General features: G+C 43.8%; 1 protein-coding gene across 1 annotated transcript in view; it reads left to right on the top strand.

Moving 5' to 3' along the window:
* Nucleotides 1–25,595, top strand: part of LOC132885976 (glutamate receptor ionotropic, NMDA 2D) — a 167,106-nt gene that overhangs the window by 38,011 nt on the left and 103,500 nt on the right. The window contains exon 6 of the mRNA XM_060920508.1: nt 24,303–24,508. Within this exon, the coding sequence (XP_060776491.1) occupies nt 24,303–24,508 (206 nt within the window). The remainder of the gene's footprint in view (nt 1–24,302; nt 24,509–25,595) is intronic.

The following is a 25,595-nucleotide window of genomic DNA, read 5'->3' as shown; positions in this document are numbered from 1 at the left end:
CGCAGGCAAGCTGGAGCCTATCCCAGCTGAATACGGGCGAAAGGCGGGGTACACCCTGGACAAGTCGCCAGGTCATCACAGGGCTGACACATAGACACAGACAACCATTCACACTCGCATTCACACCTACGGTCAATTTAGAGTCACCAGTTAACCTAACCTGCATGTCTTTGGACTGTGGGGGAAACCGGAGCACCCGGAGGAAACCCACGTGGACACGGGGAGAACATGCAAACTCCGCACAGAAAGGCCCTTGCCGGCCACGGGGCTTGAACCCAGACGTTCTTGCTGTGAGGCGACAGCGCTAACCACTTTACCACCGTGCCGCCCTCAAATTATATTATTGGCAAAAAAAATAAAACCACAATTTTGGTCAAATTTTTTTTTTGGGTGGAGGTTTGGGGGTGTTATTCAGTTCCATTTCTGGTTGTTTTCTAGAAATCAGCCACAGTGACACCCAGCAGGCTTTCCCGCACTGCCACACCTGTGGTGTAGCATTTGTTACATTAATGTAAGTGTAAGCATATTGTATATAAAACAGTGATGTTTGAAATATTATCCCCCGCCCAAACAAAGTTTGATGGGGGATATAGAAACGGGTTCCGTCTGTTCATCCATCCGTCCGGTCACGTTTTTGTTTCTGGGCCATATCTTTAAAACTACTGAAGATATCTTCATGAAACTTTGTATACATATCAAGAAACATGAACTCGTGCCTTTTGCTATTTTGGATTTTTGAAAAAAGTATTTTTCAAAATTTTCCATAAAAAATAGATTTTAACTGAGTTTCTAAGAGCAATGTTCGTTTCCGGAGCATATATTCAAAACTATTCATGATACGGATTTGAAACTTGGTATACATGTTAACAAGGTGATGCAGATGTGCCTTTTCATGCTAAAAAAATTGAGAAATTTAAATTTTTCATGTTTCCATGGAAATAATTTCAGACTTAGTCTCTCAAGTTAGTCTTAGGGGTAGGTTTTGTTTCTGGAGCAGAACTTGAAAACTATAAGTGGTATGGTCTTGAAAGTTGGTATATGTGTTGATTAAGTAATGTATATGTGCCTTTTGATACTAAGAAATGTCTCATCTCATCTCATTATCTCTAGCTGCTTTATCCTGTTCTGCAGGGTCGCAGGCAAGCTGGAGCCTATCCCAGCTGACTACGGGCGAAAGGCGGGGTACACCCTGGACAAGTCGCCAGGTCATCACAGGGCTGACACATAGACACAGACAACCATTCACACTCACATTCATACCTACGGTCAATTTAGAGTCACCAGTTAACCTAACCTGCATGTCTTTGGACTGTGGGGGAAACCGGAGCACCCAGAGGAAACCCACGCGGACACGGGGAGAACATGCAAACTCCACACAGAAAGGCCCTCGCCGGCCACAGGGCTCGAACCTGGACCGTCTTGCTGTGAGGCGACAGTGCTAACCACTACACCACCGTGCCGCCCACTAAGAAATGTGAGGAATTTTAATTTTTAGCTCACCTGGACCAAAGGTCCGGTGGGTTTATGCCATGGGCTGTTGAGGTCAGTATAAAAAGGTAGGGTTGGTTTCCTGCAGCAGAACTTGAAAAATGTGACACATAATATCTTGAATATTGGTATATCAGGGAGGAAATATAGATGACTGTCTTCTTGTTGTATTTGATTTACTCTTTCTGGGTTTGAAATGAAACCATTATTTTGCAGAAAGTTAAACAATTGTAAGATTATGTTTTAGACAATGCACTCATTGAGAACAAAAAAAAAAAACCTGTTTCCCAGGGCTCTCAGGTACCAGTATCAGCAGAGAAACCCATAACAATTAACTGAGAAAAATGCATCATGTACTGTATGCTTTGAGTACTAGTGCTGACTGTGTACTGCTGTAATAGAGCTGTACCGATATATTGATCTGGATCAGTGTACTCTCCATTAGTGTGTATCAATACTGCAGTCAGTTTAAATAACAAAAAAGAAAGGAAAAAAAAATAATGGAACGTTAAATTAAAAGGTTGGTCTTTATTGGCTGAAGTAATCATGAACTTGGTTATTATGTATAAATTAGGCCATTTTGTTATGATATAGTCATTCACGTAATAAGGGTACAGGTCTGAAATAAAGGACCATAGGAAACACAATCCAGAAAGAAAGGAAAATCAAATTAACAGTGGGATCCAAAAGTCTGAGACTACAGTGTAACTCTGGGATTTTTCTTTCATTTAAAATTGGAAGTAAACAGAAGGTTTTAGAATTTTGAAACATCCATCCATTATCTCTAGCCACTTATCCTGTCCAGGGTCACGGGCAAGCTGGAGCCTATCCCAGCTGACTATGGGCGAGAGGCGGGGTACATCCTGCATCTGTGTCTTGCGTGCATGGGAGAGCAAGAACAGAAAAAAAAACAAGATAGGGCAGGCTATGAGAGTGTGCGAGTGCGACCCCCAAAAGAATGCAGTTCTAGACACTGTGAGCGCTCATTCTAGAGCATGTGTATGGTAACCATCAGCACACTTCCATAAAGCTGTTAAAATTTATACTGTGATGTACACAGTTGATAAGGCAAACTGTTCAACAAGTTTAAAGTTACCCCTACTCTTTATTCAAACATGGTGGTGTATACTGATTTTTTTCCCAGAATTTTTTTTTGTGTACGTGTAATGGATGCCAGATTGTTAATGTATCTTAGTTACATAGGCTACATGGTTAGGGTATCTTATGTCCTCATTGCTTGGGCCAGATCAAACCATTAAACAAGCTTAAATGATCTTTAGTCTTGCCACATACATGATTTTTTTTTTCAAAACTGATGATATTCAGTTCAAACACCATTAAAAGTAATTTCAGGAATAGATCTCTTGTGTGACGTGTAATTCACCCCCTCATTTACGGCGAAAAATTTTTGGCGCGCACTTTGGGTGATGGACCTCGGTGATTTTAAAATGCTGGCTACGGCCCTGCTTGCATGTCTTTGGACTGTGGGGGAAACCGGAGCACCCGGAGGAAACCCACACAGACACGAAGAGAACATGCAAACTCCACACAGAAAGGCCCTCGTCGGCCGCTGGGCTCGAACCCAGAACCTTCTTGCTGTGAGATGACACTGCTAACCACTACACCACCAATTTTGAAACATTTAAAAACATATTTATTTAATAGTAAACATATTTAATATTCAAGATTCTGCTGCTTTATTTCTCATCACTATTCAAATGAACCATAGTTGTGATATTGACCATGTTAACTGCTTTGCACAAAAGATCAGATTTTCCTCATGTCTCATCTCTTCTATTGAAGCATCTGTTCACGTTTCGGTCTTGACCAACCCAGGCTGTGTATGGTCTCACCTGGGTCTCATCTGTTTTGAGTTCTTTAGTTATACTTTATATGGTTGGTTCATTTCCTTGGCTGTTTGAGTATTGGGATTTCAACAGCATATTACACTAGGTAGTGCTGTCACTTGTTCAGTTGGCTTGTCTAGAAGTTCAGCACTTTGTGTACCTGACTTTTCACTCATTGTATGTCGCTCTGGATAAGAACGTCTGCTAAATGCCATGTAATGTAATGTAATGTTCACTCTGAAGGATTTATTGTAAAATGGATCATAAGGTTTTGCACATATTTGTGGATTCCATGCCAGCTCAAGTGCACACTACCAAATACGAAGAAACTCTGAAATTCATGTAAATATTTCAGAGATTTTGCAAAAGAAGAAATATGCAAAAGAATATAAAATACACTGTCAGAAAACAAAGGATATTACTGTACTTTTAGGGGTTTGTCACTGTACCCTCCAAGGTACTTATTTGTACTTTTTATATACTGATTGGGAACATATATGTACCTTTTTGACCCTAAAAAGTTACACATAGTTACTTTGAAGTCCAGTAATGAGCCGTAGGGGGTACATCAGTGTAGATTGTACCTTGGGGGACTGAAATGGACTCCTCCTGTACCCCTATTTCTGACAGTGTAGAAGCATTTTCACTCGTGGTCTTGGATATTTGGACTGCCATTGTAAATATGCTACAGAGTTCCGTAGGGAGATTATTACTGTTGTTTGGCGGTATCTTCCTTCAACCTTATATAACCAAAATGTAGTAAGGCAGATGTCTTGCACTGTCAGGATGTGCAATGACGCTTTATGTCCAGCTGTTGAGCTGTAGCATGTTACTGTTGCAATGATAGTTGACATGATATTCATTGTCAAGACAGATTTTACCACATTGCCATTTCTTCTAAGGGTTGTTTTACAATCAGGGTACGCAAGCTAAAAATCACATTTAACACTTATTATCTTCAATATCAAAAGGCTTGACTAAATAAACTTGGTTGTTTAATGTAGCCCTGTGATAGCTCTATTTACCAGGCAAAAAAAAAATTGGTGATAACATTATTTTTGGTGAATGTATGGCAATATATGTCATATTTAGCAAAATTACTCGTGTCATTTAGAAAAAGTGCTTTTTTGACCACAGGTAGCTCCAAAAGGGATGCACTTACATCATTCTTTATACCATAAAACAAATATTTGGTTCCATATCATTGGAAACATAGTTAAGTTTTAATGTTGAATGCCAGTAAGTTTTCAGACTATTTTGATCAAATTAGTATGTAATTGTGTCAAAAAAAGTCCTCTCCGAGACAGCTAATTTTTCAATATAAAATAACATATCTAAAATGATTATTTTCATCCTAAAATGTGGTCAAGATATTGGGACATAAATATTAGAGACAACTAACACAAAGCTTACAGCCTTATATTTAAAAGCACTATGGAAGTAGTGGATTCTGAAGTGTCAAAAAAAAATGTCCTCTCCGAGAATCACTTCATTTGTTTCTCCCATCTTATAGCAGATTACACAAAACTACCATACACATAATGTCAAAAAATTACCTGAAATCTGTTCTTTAACTTGTCCTTCACTTAAAAACTGGTACAAGAACCAGTTTGAATCAATTTGAATTTTGGACCCTGTGACACAAACTTTGTACCCTGATTGTAAAACAACCCCTAAGAGAAAATGTTATCACAAAGGTAGATGTTATAGTAGGTACAATTTTAGTCACCTTTATTTTAAGCTTTTACATAGCTTATAAATGATTGTTTTCTGTTTCAATACATGGCTTTGTTCTTATTTTCAGTTACCACTTATATTTGTTTGTGATCTTGTTTATATTTAAACATGGTTACAAAGTACAACAAGCTCTGATGACATTTTTGACTGAATCTGAGGTGGCCCAGTAGAATAAAAGACAATTACCAACAATTAGAAACTAGTATTCATGTGACCGTGACATAAATTGAGGCTATTACACGGTTGCGTGAAGATATGAAGTTTATCTTCGAGTGGTGAATGTATATTTCATGAGTGAGTGAAGCGAATGAGTGAAAATATTTTCAACACAAGAAGATAAACTGCATGTCTTCACTCTTGATATTATATGGACACACACACACACACACACACACACAAAAATGCAACACAAGTTCATCAAAATAATTTTTATTTTGAACCAGTTCACCATTTTGACAATGTGCATCTAGTCAGCAGGAAAACACTGGGAGTGATGTCATCTGAGTGAACTATGAGGAAATATGTCACTCAGATCTGCGATGTATTTCATATGAAAAATGCAAGTTTTTCAACACGTGAAGATAAACTTCATATCTTCAAGCCAATGTGTGATTTTCTTTTTACTATATAGACACATTCACAAACAAAAAGTACCCAAATTTATCAAAGCGATTTGTCGATCTTCCTCACAAGTGACATACAGAGATTTATGTCACGGTTTAGGTTCTCCATGTCCTGGATGTAGCGCATGTGAAAAATACAAGTGGCATATTTCCCAGTAAAACACTCATTTCCATATAATATAACATTAACTTATCACATTTTTTTTGTTTGTTTTATATCTCAAAATCTGTCATGAAACATGTTACAAAGAGTACAGGGTGTTTCAAAAAATTTGATATTGATATTATTTGAGATGTAAATATCCCAGAAACTACATAGTCTAGGCAAATGAAACTGAACAGGCTTAATGTTAAGCAATATAAGATTTATTCCTCAAAATCTGAATGAGAAATTCAAAGGTATGTGGATTCCATGAACGATTTCACAAATTTTCAATATTGGCGAACCCGCTCGACTGTCTCTTCCGATGCTGGTGGTCATCCAGATCCTTTTGCCCTACACAGACAGCCTTCCTCTTTTAACTTTTTGTGCCATGCCAAAATCTGCATTGCAGTTGGTGCATTTTTAGAGAATTCTCTCATAAATACATGCTGCACAGTCTTGTTTGACTGTGTTCGAGTGTACTTAAACAAAACGCCTCTTCTTTTCCAGTGAATGGCATTTCTATACCTATAAAGATAAAAACAAAACACATGAAACATAAAATTTTGACCTGTTTCTACATATGCTGTTAAAATTTGAGGTCAATTGAACGAGAATTGGCAAAGTTATTAGATTGTGAAATGATATCACATTTTTTAAACACCCTGTACATTGTCATGGTATTAACCATTGGAACAGGTGTCACAGGTATCATCGGTAGGCCTAACACAAGACATCATATCACCGGATGTAAACTGTGAGCATATGACACCTTTCTTGACAATGAACTATAAATTCAGTTAAGTGTTACTCCATCACTTATAGAAATCAGAAAAGGAGTGTGCTGTTTGCCCAGTTTTGATTTCTGAATCGATGTATGAGTTATTGAACTGCTATAGGACAAAAAAAAGAAGTCTATACAATCAAGTTTCAACTGCAATTAAAAAATTTTCTTCTTGTCAGTGGCGGTGAAACCGTTGAAACTATATATGTTGTTGATATAGTTCAGCAGGTAGTCTACTGTAGTAGTGCACACTGCACTTGGAGTTAAAATTTAAACTTTCAGATGTAAATTTTCTGGTGTACTGGCACAAAATCTAACCAGATTAGCAAACTTGCCTGTAAGAGTATGTGAGCATAACAATAATCTGATGGTCAGTTTTGTACATGTTATACGTACTACACCACAAATGAAAACACACACTGTATGGCCAAAAGTATATGGATACCTGATCATCATATCCGTATGTGCTTATTGAACATCCCATTCCAAAGTTAGTCTCCCCGTTGCTGCTATAACTGCTATAACTCTCATGGGAAGGTTTTCCACTAGATTTTGGAATGTTGCTGTGGGAATTTCTGCCCATTCAGCCACAAGAGCATTAGTGAGGTCAGGTACTGATGCTGGGTGAGAATGCCTGAAGCACAGTCGGCATTACAAATCATCCCAAAGTTGTTCAGTGAGGTTGAGGTCAGGGCTCTGTTCAGGCCACTTAAGTTCTTCCACTCCAACCTTGGCAAATCATGGAGCTCACTTTGTACACAGGGGCATTGTCATTGTGCTGGAATCTGTTTGGGCCTCTTAATTCCTGTGAAGGGAAATCTTAGGCTACATCCACACGACAACGGCAACGAGAGTTTATTAAAAAAAAATATCGCGTCCACATGGGCAACGGATCAGTAAAATATCAGGTACATATGGCAACGCAACGCTTGCTGAAAACGATGCAATACACATGCCACACCTCTAGGGGTGCTATAAGACGGTCCCATCGGAGACACCAGAACAATAGAAGAAGTAAACGCATGCGCATAAACCCCTTCTTCTACCCGGTGTGAAACACTGTCAGGAACAAGCACACAACAAGAAGATGGCTGCGACTACGCGAGGAAATCGTGCCTTCTGTGTGTACAAATTAGTTTTATTAGTGTGCATAGTTTTATATAACTTAATTTTCTTATTGTGTGTGAACATTTTGAAAAGCATTTTTCTATAATTTATATAACTTTTTATATTGTGTGAACATTTTGAAAAGCAGTCTTATCCAATAAAAAAAGAAATTCAAGAAATGGTTCAGTTACTGGGCGGCATGGTGGTGTAGTGGTTAGCACTGTCGCCTCACAGCAAGAAGGTCCGGGTTCGAGCCCCGTGGCCGGCGAGGGCCTTTCTGTGTGGAGTTTGCATGTTCTCCCCGTGTCCACGTGGGTTTCCTCCGGGTGCTCTGGTTTCCCCCACAGTCCAAAGACATGCAGGTTAGGTTAACTGGTGACTCTAAATTGACCGTAGGTGTGAATGTGAGTGTGAATGGTTGTCTGTGTCTATGTGTCAGCCCTGTGATGACCTGGCGACTTGTCCAGGGTGTACCCCGCCTTTCGCCCGTAGTCAGCTGGGATAGGCTCCAGCTTGCCTGCGACCCTGTAGAACAGGATAAAGCGGCTAGAGAGAATGAGATGAGATGAGATGAGATGAGGTTCAGTTACTTGTTTATTTAAAAGAAAAGCTGTATACAAAAGTGAATGCAATGCAGTGGTTCATACAAAACAGCGAGAGTGCTGCTTGTTCTAGTCATGTGGTTGTGACGTCATCGTAAACAAATCCGTTCTACTCATCCAGACGACTTCGCAATGGCATCGTTGCCAGATTTTTCCACTCTGGAACCCGTTCTCAAAAAATATCGTTGTGGGGCACCCAAAACGCCGGTGCTGTGTGGACGCCAGGCCGAAACGATAAACAATTTTATCAGATTCACCTGAATCCGTTGCCGTGTGGACAGGGCCTTAAAGCTACAGCAAACAAGAATGTCCAATACAATTATGTGCTTTCGACATTGCAGTAACAGTTTTGGGGAAGACCCATCTATGGGTGTGATAGTCAACTGTCCACATACTGTTGGCCATAACTTAAGGTTGTTTGACATACATAGAACCATCCAAAGTTATAGTCCCCTTGAATACTAGTATTGTTGGCTGTCCATCGCGAGCAATGATGACTGCTTCATTAGGATGCGCAGAAATGCAGATGGGCCATGAGGCCCACACGAGAGCAACAGAGTCGCCGGCAGCAGTGGCACAAACGGCCTGGCCAAACCGCCATGGAATGCCTGGCCTTGTGAACTCTCTCACACTATTCTCCTCTACTAATGAAGCGCCTTATACAGTAGTGTAAGACAAATGATGTTGTGCCCCCATCGTGTTGTCTCTCTGGACTTCCAGGCCTGCTGCCAAGTGGTGCACAAAAGTGCCACAGACCTGACAGGTATGGAAGTTGCCCAGCGGTGACAACTGACTTACTGAGTGATGCCATCCGTTGCCCATTTGAGTGACCCTTCCGCATGCCATCTGGTGGTGTGCTATTGACCCTGTTGGGTTCATCTGCCACATTGCACCAAAAAGCACCCTGCTGCCACCGTCTTATTGGTGATGTACTATTTAACCCATAGCTGGAACCCAGGCAGGTGCTACCACTCTGGGTCAGAGCGGACCTGGGAGCAATGGTGATTAAGGGGTAGCTCCACTTTCCCCAATACTCAAGTCTTCCCGGACCTGAGACTCACCACTGGTTGCAGTTTAAAGTCATACCCAGGACTAAAATACTAGTATATGGTAAAGTGTTGAAAGAAAAATGTAAAATAGAGAAAGTATATACAATACCTCACTCAAAATTCATTCAAAAAAGCCTTCAGGTTTGAGAGACAAGTAAACTGATGAATAAAAGGTGAAGGAAAATCCTCCATTCACGATGACGAAATGTGGTTCAATTATTTAATGCTTGATGAAAACTTATGGCATTTTAGCCTTAAGCCTCAGTGAGCTGAATATAGCGGTTATGTGTAATATGTCAGGTGTGACCTGCTGAGCACTACCCATGGGAGGCAAAGTCAGTAATAACAAATATAGCTCGAACAATGTCACAAACATTGCAGTGTCACTCAGTGCAACAAGATAAAAGAGAATAACAAAGATACAGAGTGTCTGTGGTACAGATAAACAGAGACATGTAAATGTGCATGAAATTCTAGCAACAACTTTACTGTTCAGTAATGTGGTAAACAATGCTGCAGTTTATTTCCACACCCGAAAACACAACTAGAAACAACATAGAAAATGCAGAAAAAAATAAAACGAAAGACCTAATTTCTTCATGCATATTGAATATCTCCTGGTGGCAGCAGAAATTTACATTTGATTATGAGACATTAAATTCATTTAGATCATTTTATAAGATCAGAAACAGTAAGTTTGTCTCTTGTTGCTAGAAAAGCTATGCCTAATTTTGCATGCAGCCCATGTTTACAGACATGAAATGCTGCATTTGCACAGTGGAGGAACAAACAGAGCACAAGAACAGTTGTTTAAAAGAAGCAGGTGTTACAACTGCAATTCCAAAAAAGTTGGGATGCTGTGTAAACTGTAAATAAAAACAGAAGGTGATAATTTGCAAATCATGGAAGCCCTATATTTCATTGAAAATAGTACAAAGACAATATATCAAATGATGAAATTGAGAAATTTTTTGTTTTGAAAAAAATATATGCTCATTTTGAATTTGATGTCAGCAACATGTTTCAAAAAAGTTGGGACAAGGGCATGTTTACCACTGTGTTGCATCACCTCAACTTTTAATAGCACTGTGTAAACTTTTGGGAACTGAGGAGACCAAGTACTATAGTTTTGATAGTGAAATGTCCCATTCTTTCCATTGTTTTTGGCTTCCTGAGAAGCATTCAAGGGCTTCTATGGAAATATCTTCTTCACAAATGGTTGCTAACTAGTTAACTTAGCTTGCTAGAATATGGAGGAAATAGTCTACGTTAGGTCTTGTTTCATCTTCCAAGCATACAAGTGTGAGGAGCATCTTAGAGGTTTGTTAAAAAAAAAATGTTCCACATTGTACCTCTACTTTTAACAACACTCTGTAAACGTTTGGGAACTGAGGAGACCAATTGCTGTAGTTTTCAGAGAGAAATGTTTTCCCATTCTTGCCTGATATACAATTTCAGTTGCTTAACAGTTTGGGGTCTCCTTTGTCATATTTCGCACTTCATAATGCACCAAATGTTTTAAATGGGAGACAGGTCTGGACTGCAGGCAGGCCAGTTTAGCACCTGGACTCTTACTACGGAGCCATGCAGTTTTAATATGTGCAGAAAGTGGTTTGGCATTGTCTTGCTGAAAGAAGGACAGCCTTCCCTGAAAAATAATTTGTCTGGATGGCAGCATATATCTCTGAAACGTGTATATATATCATTCAGCATTAATGATGCCTTCCCAGATGTACAAGCTACCCATGTCATGTGCCCTAATGCACCCTCATACCATCACAGATGCTGGCTTTTGAACTGTGTACTGATAACAAGCCGGATGGTCCCTCTCCTCTTTAGCCTGGAGGATGTGGTGTCCATGATTTCTAAAAAGAATTTCTACTTTTGATTCATCAGACCTCGGGACAATTTTCTACTTTGCCTCAGTCCATCGTAAAAGAACTTGGGCCCAGAGAAGGTGGCAGTGTTTCTGGATATTGTTTATATATGGTTGTAACTTGTATTTGTTGATGCAGTAATGAACTGTTTTCACAGACGATGTTTTTCTGAAGTGTTCCTGAGCCCATACAGTGATTTCCACTACAGACATGTGTCTGCTTTTAATGCAGTATCACCTAAGAGCCTGAAGATCACAGGCATCCAATTTCAGTTTTCAGCCTTGTCTCTTGCATACAGAGATTTCTCCAGATTCTCTGAATCTTTTAATGATATTATGGACCATAGATGATGTGATCCCCAAATTCTTTGCAATTTTACATTGAGGAATGTTGTTCTTAAATTGTTGCACTGTTTGTCCATGCAGTCTTTCACAGAGCGGTGAACCCCTCCCCATCTTTACTTCTGAGAGACTCAACCTTTTTGGAATGCTCTTTTTATACCCAATCATGTTACTGACCTGTTGCCAGTTAACCTGGTTAGTTTTTTTTTTTTTTTAGCATTACACAACTTTTTCAGTCTTTTGTTGCCCCTGACCCAACTTTTCTGAAATGTGTTGCTGACATCAAATTCAAAATGAGCATATAGGTTTCAAAAAACAATAACATTTCTCAGTTTTAACATTTGATATGTTGTCTTTGTATTATTTTCAATGAAACATAAGGTTTCTATGATTAGCAAATCTTCACATTCTGTTTTTATTTACGTTTTACATAGTGACCCAACTTTTTTGGAATTGGGGTTGTAGATGGTGAAGTTCTCAGTCCTAGGTACAAATGAGTGTTAAGGGACAAGCAGACATAAACTTTCTCTTAAGAGAAAGGCTTCCGAGTTTGCCAGATGTCTTTCCATGCTGTAACTTTAAGATTTCACTTTACTCAAATTAAAGGGCCAAGCACAAATCTGTTCCAGCATGACAGTACCCTTGTGCATAAATTGAGATCCATAAGGACATGGCTTACCAAGGTTGATGTGGAAGAACTCAAGTGGCCTGTACAAACCCTTGACCTGAATCCCACTGAACACTTTTGGGATAAAGTGGAATGTTGACGGTGTCCCAATATTCTTGTATGGCATCAGTGTTTGACCTCACTAATGCTCTTGAGGCTGAATGGGCAGAAATTCCTTTAGCCACGTTCCAAAGTGTAGTGGAAAGCCTTCTCAGGAGAGTGCTGGCTGTTAAATCTGAAAGAGGGGGAGGGTATAATTGTCAAGTGTCCACAAACTTTTGGCCAAACTTTTGGCATATCCATCTGAAGTCATATATTGGTAAAAATTTCATGATATCTCATTATCCTCCTCTGATCCATCTCATCGACAAGCCATTTCTATTCACAGAACTGCCACTCACTGGGTGTTTTTGCTATTCTGTGCAAACTCGAGAGATGGTTGTGCAGTCAAATCCCAGGAGATCAGCAGTTTCTGTCACTCAAACTAGTCCATCTGTTACCAGCAACCATGCCACAATCAAAGTCACTGAGATCATACTTTCCCTTCAAACATCAGAACGGGGGAATATTAGCTAAAGCTCATTACCTGTATCTGCATGATTTTATACATTGTGCTACTGCCACAGGATTGGCTGATGGCATGAATGCGCAAGTGTGCAAGAGTTCCTGATATAGTAGTCAGTATGTGTATATCTCGAAAGTGAATCCTATCTGAATAGTACTTAAGTCTGCTAATATCTGTGCATGTGTTTTGAGGCACCTTGGTCACTACATTTCCCTTATATGTGGATTTCTGCTGCAGACTCTCAGCTTATATACAGTACCAGTCAAAAGTTTGTACACACCTGCTCATTCATAGTTTTTTTTTTTCTGTATTTTAACTATTTTCTCCATTGTAGAACAATAGGGAAGACATCAAAACTATGAAATAACATATGGAGCATATATGGAATTATGTGGTAAACAAAAAAAGTGTCAAACAAAATATGTTTCATATTTTAGATTCTTCAAAGTAGCCAGCATTTACCTTGATGATACTTTGCACACTATTGGCATTATCTTCACCGGCTTCAAGAGGTAGCCACCTGGAATGCTTTTCAATTAACAGGTGTGTCTCGTCAAAAGTTAATTAGTGCAATGTCTTGCCTTTTTAATGCGTATGAGCTCAAGCGGTAAATAGTAAGTAATAAAAATACAGTAAATAACCCTATTCCACAACTGTCCATTCATTATCCATAACCACTTATCCTGTGCAGGCCTATCCCAACTGACTATGGGCGAGAGGCGGGCTACACCCTGGACAGTCGCCAGGTCATCGCAGGGCTGACACATAGAGACAAACAACCATTCACACTCACATTCACACCTACGGTCAATTTAGAGTCACCAATTCACCTAACCTGCATGTCTTTGGACTGTGGGTGAAACTGGAGCACCTGGAGGAAACCCACACAGACACGAGGAGAACATGCAAACTCCACACAGAAAGGCCCTCGCTGGCCACGGGGCTCGAACCCAGAACATTCTTACTGTGAGGTGACAGTGCTAACCACTACATCACTGTGTCACCCTTAACTATAACATAATAATAAAATTAATAATAATAATAATTGTTTATATTTTGCAGCTTAACATCTAATATGTTGTATCTAACAGTCTGTTCTGTATTTGCCCGTGTATATTAATAGCTGCTCTTCTTTCTGTGCATATGCATGACTTGTCAGTTTCTTACAAAATTCGTTTTGATCTGGCAGTTATGGCATGCCTTTAACAAAGTCACTTCTTTGCAAGCATGCAGATCAAGTGTACACGTAAAAGCCTGTGAGCCAGATTGCTTGGTAGAATGAATAACACCGTGAGGTTGCAGTGCAGAGTATTCAGTTCCTGTGTGTCAGAATGTTAATCGTGGTTGTCAGAAATGTGCGTGTCAGATCAGAGGTTTCTGTGATGGTTTCCTTGTGATGATAATGACACCATCATGCAGCCATTGACCTTTAATAATGACTATGTCCAACAAAGTGTTGAATTTCTTGGGAGCATCACCCGACATGAACCAGAATATATGTCACAAACCAAGTGTGAGTGTATGTTTGAGCATGTGTGTGACGAGCATGCTGTATTGGAGTTCACATATCTGTGGTAGGTCTGCCACTTAACATGTGTAGATTTTATGTGTAGAAATTCAGACATGTATGTAGAGGTCAGAGCAGGTGGGTGGAGCACAGAAGTATGGCAGGACAGAACTGAGTTCAAAAAAACTATTTATTGTGTTCCTTTTCAGTTAAACACACACACTCCCAGTCACCCAGACACACACACACACACACACACACACACACACACACACACAAGTCGTCTGGTGCAGGAGAGAGCTCACTTCCTCTGCTCTCTCTCTCCTTATATAGGGCGTGTTTGCTGGGAAGACACACAAACACAGGTTAATTGCTCTCAGGTGAAGTGATTCTGTCACTTACCTTCCCTGACTCCGCCCTCCTGTCACAGACCGGCGCTTGACCACGCCCCCGCTGCCACATACCCCCACCGCCCGACTCAGGCTGGGCGCCCGTCTGGCCTGCAGCCGACCCCCCCCCCCCCCCCCCCGACGGGAGAGGAAGTCCGCCACGACCATCTGCGCCCCCGGCCTGTGGACCACCTTGAAGTTGAAGGGTTGGAGTGCCAGATACCAATGGGTGATCCGCGCGTTGGCATCCTTCATGCGGTGGAGCCACTGGAGGGGCGCGTGGTCCGAACAGAGGGTGAAAGGGCGCCCCAGCAGGTAGTAACGGAGGGCGAGGACCGCCCACTTGATCGCCAGGCACTCCTTCTCAATCGTGCTGTAGCGCCCCTCACGCACTGACAGCTTCCGACTGATGTACAGGACCGGGCGGTCCTCCCCCTCCACCTCCTGGGACAAAACGGCCCCCAGCCCTCTGTCCAACGCATCCGTCTGTAACGTAAAAGGGAGAGAGAAGTCAGGGGAGTGTAAAAGTGGCCCCCCACACAGTGCAGCCTTTACCTCAGAGAAAGCCCGCTGACACTGCTCCGTCCACTGGACCGGATCTGGCGCCCCCTTTTTAGTGAGGTCAGTCAGCGGGCTGGTGACGTCCGAATAATTAGGTATAAACCTACGATAGTAGCCAGCCAGCCCCAGGAACTGTCTCACCCCCTTTTTGGTCTTGGGCCTCAGGCAGGCCGCAATCGCTGCTGTCTTATTAATTTGGGGACGCACCTGCCCGTTGCCCAAGTGGAAGCCCAGATAACGTACTTCCACCCGCCCAATTGCACACTTCTTTGGGTTGGCAGTGAGTCCCGCCCGCCTCAGCGACCTAAGGACGGCCCTCAGGTGTTGCAGGTGCCGCTGCCAGTCATTACTATAAATGATAATATCATCTAAATACGCGGCCGCATAGGTGGCGTGGGGCCGGAGGACCCTGTCCATCAGCCGCTGAAACGTAGCGGGCGCCCCAAACAGCCCAAACGGAAGTGTGACGAACTGGTGTAAGCCGAACGGTGTGGAAAAGGCCGTTTTCTCCCGGGATAATGGAGTCAAGGGGATCTGCCAATATCCCTTCGTCAAATCCAGTGTCGAGTAAAAGCGAGCCGTGCCTAGTCGATCGAGCAGCTCATCAATACGAGGCATTGGGTACGCATCGAATTTAGACACCGCGTTGACTTTTCTATAGTCCACACAGAACCGGACCGACCCGTCGGCCTTGGGAACCAAGACCACTGGGCTGCTCCAGTCACTGTAGGACTCCTCGACGATGCCCATTTCGAGCATGGCCTGAAGTTCTTCCTGAACTACCTTTTTTTTGTGTTCGGGTAGCCTGTAAGGGCGGCTACGCACTACCACCCCCGGGGGCATCTCTATGTGGTGTTCTATGAGGTTAGTGCGACCGGGCAGGGGCGAGAACACATCTGAAAACTCGGCCTGCAACTGGGCAACCTCCGTGAGTTGGGTCGGGGAGAGGTGGTCTCCACAGGGGACCGGAGAGGTACGTGATGCCAATGTCCCTTTTTGAACCTCCGGCCCCAGCTCCGCCTTCTCCGGAACTACCGACACCAACGCCACGGGGACCTCCTCGTTCCAGAGTTTTAGCAGATTGAGGTGGTAGATCTGTAGCGCCCCACCCCTGTCTGTTCGCCTCACCTCATAGTCGGCGTCCCCGACTCGCCGTGTGACCTCAAAGGGCCCTTGCCACTTGGCGATCAATTTGGAGCTCGACGTGGGCAACAGTACGAGTACTTTATCTCCCGGTGTGAACTCTCTAAGGCGCGTACCCTTGTTGTACAGGCGGGCTTGCCGTTCCTGGGCCTGCCGCAAATTCTCCTGAGTTAGGTGGGTGAGCGTGTGGAGTTTTGCGCGCAGGTCCATAACGTACTGAATTTCGTTCTTACTTTGTGAAGGTCCCTCCCCCCAATTTTCCCGCAGCATGTCCAGGATGCCGCGCGGCTTACGCCCATATAATAATTCGAACGGGGAGAACCCCGTGGAGGCTTGGGGGACCTCTCACACTGAGAACAGCAAGGGTTCGAGCCACTTATCCCAATTACGTGCGTCCTCACTTACGAATTTCTTAATAATATTTTTGAGGGTGCGGTTGAACCGTTCCACTAAACCGTCCGTTTGTGGGTGATATACGCTGGTGCGGATCGGCTTAATCCCCAATAACCCATACAGCTCGTGCAGTGTTCGTGACATAAACGTAGTGCCTTGGTCAGTCAGAATCTCTTTCGGGATTCCAACTTGGGAGATGACGCGGAAGAGTGCCTCTGCAATACTGCGTGCTGAGATATTGCGCAGAGGCACTGCTTCCGGGTATCGCATTGCATAGTCCACCAGAACTAATATAAAGCGGTACCCTCGTGCTGACCGTTCTAATGGCCCAACGAGATCCATCCCAATTCTCTCAAACGGGGTCTCGATTAATGGTAGAGGGCGCAAAGGTGCTTTTGGAATGGCTGCTGGATTTACTAACTGGCATTCGCGGCATGCCGTACACCACCTACGGACATCGCCGCGAATCCCCGGCCAATAGAATTGGGCCATTATTCGGGCTAGTGTTTTATCCTGCCCTAAGTGTCCAGCCATGGGATTAAAGTGAGCCGCCTGGAATACCAATTCCCGGCGGCTCTTTGGAATCAAAAGCTGTGTGACTCGCTCTTTAGTTTGAGTGTCCTGCGTCACTCGGTATAATCTATCCTTCATAATCGCGAAGTAGGGGAAGGACGGGGTGGCGTTCGGCTGGAGCGTTTGACCATCGATTACTCTCACTTGGTCAAACGCATGCCGCAGAGTCTCGTCTCACGACTGCTCTAATGGGAAATCCGCGAGGGATTCCCCAATAGAGAGAGGAGGGGCCGGCGGCTCCTCACTCTGACGCGGAGATGACGTAGACGGCTCTGTGACAGCTGCTCCCGCCAAAGCGACACCGGGACCTCCCCCTGTCAAATGGCAGGACCCACTCTCTACTAGGCGTGTCATTAAACCCCGAAATCCCGGCCAATCAGTCCCCAAAATTAAAGAGTGGGTAAAGTGAGGATTAACCGCCGCCTTCACTATAAATTTTTCCCCTCTGAAAATAATGTGGACCGACACCAAAGGGTAGCGGTGAACATCCCCGTGCACACACAACACCCTCACCCCTTGTGCTCCCCCCAATGCCTCATTTTGAACCAGGCTTTGGCGAATTGAGGTCTGATTACAACCAGAATCCACCAACGCCTGATATGTAGCCCCTTGGATACTCACCAGTATGCGATACGCTCCGGCCCAATCGAGGGCGGCCTCTGGCGCGTCGGGGATCCGAACCACCGCGCCCACTTCCATTGTCGTGCACTGCTGTTGAAGGTGGCCCGGCTCCCCGCAGCACCAGTCAGCCGGCCCGGGCTTTCCCTCTGCACCGGTGATCTGGGGTTCACTCACCTGAGGTGGGGGAGAGACAGACACAGAAGGGAGAAACGGGAGGGCACCGCGGGTGCGGCGGGCCGGCTGGGGTGGGGCTGGCCCCCGCCTCCGCGGTGGGGGAATGGGGCGAGGATGGGACACAGGAGGAGGGGGAGAGAGAGAAGAGAAGAGGAGAGAAGAGAAGATGCCCTCTGCCGTCCTGCCGCCGGGACAGCCACCAAATGGTCCTCCGCCAGCTCGACTGCCTGATCCAGCAACGCCGGGCGGTGGCACCGGACCCACTCCGCAGTTCCTGCTGGCAAGCGAGCGACGAACTGTTCCAGCGCCACCTGGTCAAGGATTCCTTCGGCGTCGCGGTTGTTGGCCCTCAGCCACCGCCAGCAGGCGTCCCGGAGCTGCTGGCCAAACGCGAACGGCCGGCCGACTTCCTCCAAGCGCAGCGCGCGGAAGCGCTGGCGCTGCTGTTCTGGAGTGCGCCCCACACGCTGGAGGACGGCCCGGCGGAGGTCCGCGTAGGCCAGCCGGCGGTCGGCGGGGAGCTGTAGCGCGGCCAGCTGTACTTCTCCCGTGAGCAGGGGGAGGAGGCGCGCCGCGCGCTGCTCCATCGGCCACCCCGAGGCTTCGGCAACTTGCTCAAAGATCGTGATGAACGCCTCGGGGTCATCCTGCGGGCCCATCTTGGTGACAGTGAGGGGAGACGGGCCCGCGGCAGGAGCGCTGGTGGACCCCGCCGACGCGAGGAGGTGCCGGAACGCCTGTCGATCTTCTTGTTGGGCCAACACCAGGGCCTCGAACCGCTCTTCTTGCTCCTTTCGGAGGGTGAGTAGCGCCTGGTGCTGGCTTTGCTGGGCCGTGGCAAGGGCATGGACCAGTTCAGCAAACGGGGAGGACTCCATGGGGCTGAGAGGCTGCTGTGCTCCAGATCCCGGGTTTTGGCACCACTGTAGAGGTCAGAGCAGGTGGGTGGAGCACAGAAGTATGGCAGGACAGAACTGAGTTCAAAAAAACTATTTATTGTGTTCCTTTTCAGTTAAACACACACACTCCCAGTCACCCAGACACACACACACACAAGTCGTCTGGTGCAGGAGAGAGCTCACTTCCTCTGCTCTCTCTCTCCTTATATAGGGCGTGGTTGCTGGGAAGACACACAAACACAGGTTAATTGCTCTCAGGTGAAGTGATTCTGTCACTTACCTTCCCTGACTCCGCCCTCCTGTCACAGACCGGCGCTTGACCACGCCCACGCTGCCACAATGTATAAATATGTATGTGCGCCCATACAGACATGGGGAGAACATGTAAACTCCACACAGAAAGGCCCCCCATCACCCACTGGGCTCAAACCCAGAACCTTTTTGCTGTGAGGCAACAGTGCTGGTGGTGCTAACCACTACACCACCATGCTGCCTGTTACAGCTGTAGTAATCCACATTATGTCAATAACCTCTCAACTAAGTCAAGAGAAACGACGTCCATCATTACTTTAAGAAATGAAGTGACTTTTAATTAATAATAATAATAATAATAATAATAAAACCCCATTGAATTAGAAAGTGTGTACAAACTTTTGACTGATACTGTAAATGGAACCAGATTGAAAGAGAGACCTTGCACATGCATTCTATATCTCTAAGGTAACTAAGAAAAGCCTGTTCAGTCCTTCTGTAGAGGAGAACAGTCTGGCTGACTGGAGAACAGTGATGAGCACTGGGTAGGTTCCAGTGGCAAGCCCCTAAGCTAAAGAATGAATGAACACAGGGGCTCCTACTGGCTTTGGGCATGCCAAGAAGTCACATATTGATCTCTCACTATATGCTCCTGTCAGCTTAGTTTAGATTCCCAAGTCTCCAGCTGTTGAACTCAGCATTGATACCAGCCATTAGCCTTTGGCCTATTGCAATCCACCCAGAAAATCTGTCTTCCCTGCTTTTTTGTTCCACCATCCAAAATCATGCCTGGCTCTGATTTGAGTTCTTTGTTCCGACAAGCTGGACAAAAGAGCAAATTGGCCCTTTAGCTTCTAGCGTGTTGTAGTCTGGAGATTGCCAAAGACAAACTGAATATATCAAGATGTTAACAAACTGATGCAACAGTTGAGCGAGGATTACACGTCATGGCTGTACAGAGATTTGTATTTTATACTTACGATTTATTTTAAGCTAAGATCTGCAGAGTTCAAGATCTTCAGATTAGACACCTTCATGGGAACTCTGCCTCTGAGGTTTTCTAGCTCTAACAATCAGTCTTTCTATTTCTAATTCTCATCAAATATTTAGGGGAGTGCTGTAAAGTCGGTTTACGAGGGTGTGCTGAGTATAGATGTTTTCCTTTTCCGATTTTGTTTCAGTGCTCTGGTAAAAGTCGAAGGTCTGCAAATGTTCCTAAATTAATTCTGTAAAACGTTCTTATAATAATTTGCATAGCCAGTGGTAGCCCTGGCACAAATAGCACATTTGTATGCCCTTAACATAGAGCATTAATTCTCTTCTTGTTAGATCTATTAACTAGTGAACACTGAACACTAAGTAGTGTTCAGCCTACTTGGGTAATTATTCTGTCACATGCAATGTATTCTTAAAACAAAACCATTCATCACCTTAAAGGTTAAAATGTGTGGTTGTAAATGGATTTGTCCTTCTTAAGCTCCAAAGCACATTATGGGAGATCAAATCTGCTGTGGTTGTATTTAGCGTGTTTAAATGCTGTCGGTTTGATTTGTAAGGACCCTTGTGGGCTGAGCATGTTCTGTTTTATCCCTTCCGTTGCTGGCTCTAAGAGGGTTTATTCAGAGGGATGGGTGTGTTATGGCAGTGTGTGTGTGTATGTGTGTTTCGCCCTGTGAAAGCATTAGCTGTTCCCCGGAGAGAGCATGTTTGATCAGAGCCTGTCTTTTACAGCTCTCCCTCCACCTCGGCGCAGAGTGAGATTTCTGCAGAGCCACCACTTTGCTGAAATGTGACAGAAAAGTTACGACACCTCATTGCTTCTAGTCGAGATTTATTAGAACTGAACGATCGAGAGCGACAAAGAGGAAGAAGCAGAATCCAGTAGAAATTATTAAAGAAGGCCACAAAGACATGACACTTACTGTACCATCACATATCCACCCGTAGCAGCAATTTCTGAAATAGAACATGCCTCATACATATACCTGCACATTTTCTTACTCCATGTTAGCTGATCTCAACTGATTGTACATGTGTTGTGATCTCTTCCTACACTCAATGTTTGAGATGTCTTTCCTTGTCACATTTGCAGACAAACTAAGCATCCTCTGGCTTTTTGCTGTGCAAGATTTGGCTTTTTTGGAGGGCGAACCAAGTTTGAGTTAAACAATTGAAAGCATCAAGCGGACAAGTGTATAAACTGACAAGCTGGAATGGATGGTCAGACTGACCTACAGAGACAGGTTCATGAAAAGAGGGAGAAATGGAGATGTGAAGGTGACAAGCAGGCTGTCAGGAAAACAGTCAGAGAAGCAGTTTCTGGGGGGAAAATGGACTTTCTGTACTGTACCATGCAAATGTTTATGTCTGAGATGTTTAACTATGCCAGACATGCCAGAACTAAGGCAACAGAATGGCTATAAGTAAGCGGGCTAGTGACGCCTACGCCTACATGCAGGTTGCTACCATTTCCCTTTCAATTAGTTTTCTCGTCTCCAAGCCCACGCCGTCTTGTACTGAAACCCTAGCAGCAACTGGCCGCCAGGTTCTTGTCTACAAATTACACACAACCACCTGTGCTGTGTGTGCACCATCTTACCTGTGATAGATATACAATAGAACAGAATTGCAATTTCAGTGTCTGGGGGCAGGTGAATAGCTCTATGGGGATTAAGTGGGGAGCTGCAGAATTACTGATAGCTGTCACTGTGTGTGTGTCAAGGATAAGCCCAGAGGCCAGAGCCTGCCTTCTGGGTTGCTCATATTGCATCCACTAACAAAAATGCAAAAAGTGTGCTAATTACAAGATGCTGAGACATGCTGGACAGAGTGTATTACAAGGAGAATATAACGAGACATCTGTGAGCTTGTTCAGACTAAATGGAACCAAAGTGGAGTTGTTAGAACTCCTTACTGTTCAGTCTGACTTGCTTTTGACAGCATATTTGGCCCATCGTTTTCTTCTAGTGTGATTTACGGAAGGATTGCACACACTGATGCAAGGTGATGTGCCCCTTCTGCACATCACTGTCACTGATAAGACCCAGCACTGCCGTGTCATCGGCAGATCTGAGCAATATGACGGCTGCGCTGGTGGAGGTGCAGAGGCTGGAGCGTGAGGCCTGAAGTAATGAGGAAAGCGTGAAGCGTGCGGCATTCACAGCCTGACAGTTTGAAAAGCCTGCATGCCTACACAGTTCCTTCTGGTGCTATTGCATTGTGTTAGCCCACTCATTACCTTTTGTAATAATTTTTGTGTGTAATTGCCCGTGTTGACATTTTACGGTGAGACTTTCATTTCATAAAATGTTTATTTTACTGTCTAATGATATTTCATTTTTACACATTTGCTGCATTCATTTGGGTCGGACAGTGTTTACAGGAAAATGGGTGGCAAGGTGGTGTAGTGGTTAGCACTGTCACCTCACAGCAAGAAGGTTCTGGGTTTGAGTCCAGTGGCCGGCGAGGGCCTTTCTGTGTGGAGTTTGCATGTTCTCCCCGTGTCTGTGTGGGTTTCCTCCGGGTGCTCCGGTTTCCCCCACAGTCCAAAGACATGCAGGTTAGGCTAATTGGTGGCTCTAAATTGATCATAGGTGTGAATGTGAGTGTGAATGGTTGTTTGTCTCTATGTGTCAGCCCTGTGATGATCTGGCGACTTGTCCAGGGTGTACCCCGCCTCTCGCCCATAGTCAGCTGGGATAGGCTCCAGCTTGCCTGTGACCCTGTACAGGATAAGCAGTTACGGATAATGGATGGATGGATGGATGGATGGAGTGTTTACAGGAAATTGTTTGTCTAAGGCTTTTTACTATCTAGAATATGCATACACTGATTCAGTCACCCGATGTGGCTGTTTTAAAAGATTTAGATTTTTTTTTTTTTAAATGCAAAATTGCTTTTAGATTTGGTTTTCATTAAGATGTCTAGTATTCTGGGGCAACCATTCAGAGGCCTTTATAAAGCTAATTAGTTCTGCAGGGAGATCTGTTGGCCAATCATACTGTATAGAGAAGTGGCATTTGTTTGCTATGCAAATACAAAGGCTAATTATTATCTAATTAAAAAACAATTGCACAGAATGGGTAAAATATATCTGAGCCTTAATAGATGTCCCATGGGACAGACAGACCAATCCATACAGACACATTGTTCCCTTGTGTCTGTTTTCCATCCATAGAGTTGTTTGTGTGTGTGTGTGTGTTGTTTGCAAGCTATTCATAATGAGAATTAATAAAGCAAACTTAATATATCGAGGTTTATTAGTTTGTACAAATGAGGGTACTCTTACCAATGCTGTAATCTTCAGTAGTTGTTACCAGATTGCAATCACATGGTAGACAAATCGAAAATGCTGTGTCGCTTTATTTTGTCTTCGCAAGCAAATGAAAAGCCCTTAATAGCATACTTAGTAAACAAAGCCCTCAAGTGTCTTCCTGACCTTTCTGTCTGTTGGCCAGCGTTTAGCTAAAGGCTCCATATTGCTTCTCAGAGAAAAGATTCACGCTGCTTCAGCACTAAAAGTCCAAGCCTCTCAATGAGAGAAGTATGGAGCAGGCAGGGAGTCATTTTTCACTGCCTCCACATGCTCTGCAGGCTTCCCAACACAGAGCAGAGTCATTCCCCTCCATCACCCTGCCTCAGTGACACACCAAAACGAGGCAGTTGAAAGTGAGGTGTAATGGGCTGGGGTTGACCTCTGACATTCATATGAAGGGAATTCATCGTGAATAGAGTGTTCTAGTCTAGAGCAGGCATTTTGACTTCATTCAGAGACAAAAAAAAAAAAAAAGCACCTTGTTTCCGGACAAGAAGAAAGCTCCAGTTTTGCTACCTGTTAGCAGTTTTCACTTGACCCAAAGGTCAAGGCACTAACCAAGGATGCTCTTTTTGTTTTTTTTTGTTTTTTTCATTCCCACCTGGTCCTTGATGTCACCTTGTGCTCTGTATGTGTGTGGTCTCAGGTAGGATGGTGGGAGAATGGCGTGCTGCGTTTGCGATACCCGGCCTGGTCTCGGTACGGCCCCTTCCTGCAGCCTCCTGATGATGCACAGCACCTGAGGGTTGTGACTCTGGAGGAGAGGCCCTTCGTCATTGTGGAGCTGGCTGATCCCGCTTCAGGAACCTGTATCAGGGATTCTGTGCCCTGCCGACGACCTCTCAATGCCACGTCAGTATAATATCCACTATAACACCCAATTACACCATTACTCTCTGCCTAAAGCAAGCTTCAAACATCTTAGTTCAACCAAGCACTGTTTCATCATTGATCAATTTCTATTTGAATGTCTACAACTAATCCTTGCATGGAGTTGAACAATGTAATATTATTCAGTTTGCATAACCATTTTTAATTGTGATATGGTGATATTTTTGTTGCATAGTTTGCAAATAATTAACATATTAAGTTCCACAAAAATAAAATGAGATTCATTAAATAAATAAAATAAGATGCACAAATATTTTTGTGGTTCACAATGAAAAAAAAAAGGTTCAGTAATATGTAATGCACAACATGCCTGCAGATCATTTATTTGTGGCATTTGCTGTGTTAATTTGTGGACTTATGCATCCCATTGCAGGTGTTTGGACCTTCTGGATGCATATTTTTTTGATGCACCAACTTGGACAAATTAGTCTACAAATACATGCTTACAGTACCCTCCACAATTATTGGCACTCCTTGTAAAGATTAGTAAAAAGGGTTGGTAAGAAAAAAAAATCCACCTTCTGGTGAAGTAGCTTCATCTCACACTGTGAGAAAAATCCAAGTTTTAATTGAAATAAATGTATTCAGAGAAAAACAAATCCCTCATCAAGAATAATTATTTTCAACAAAAACACATGTGCCACTATAATTGGCAGCCTTGCACTGAATACTTTGTCCAACCTCCCTTTGCCAGTAAAACAGCACTGAGTCTCTCCTATAACATTTTATAAGGTTGGAGATACAGAGCAGGGCATCTGAGACCATTCGTCTTTACACAATCTCTCCAGATCATCCAGGGTCCTCAGCCCTCTCTTGTGCACTCTCTGTCCTCTTCAGCTCACCCCACAGGTTTTCACTGGGGTTCAGGTCAGGGGACTGAGATGGCCATGGCAGAAGCTTGATTCTGTGGTCAGCAAACCATTTTTGTGTTGATTTGGACATATGCTTTGGATCATTGTCCTGCTGGAAGATCCAATGACGACCCAGTTTTAGTTTCCTGGCAGAAGCAGCCAGATTTTGATTTAAAATGTCCTGGTATTTCATGGAG

The sequence above is a fragment of the Neoarius graeffei genome, chromosome 5 (assembly GCF_027579695.1).
Source record: "Neoarius graeffei isolate fNeoGra1 chromosome 5, fNeoGra1.pri, whole genome shotgun sequence".
NCBI lineage: Eukaryota > Metazoa > Chordata > Actinopteri > Siluriformes > Ariidae > Neoarius > Neoarius graeffei.
The sequence above is the reverse complement of the archived record's forward strand: the minus strand, read 5'-3'. Positions and strand labels throughout refer to the sequence as shown.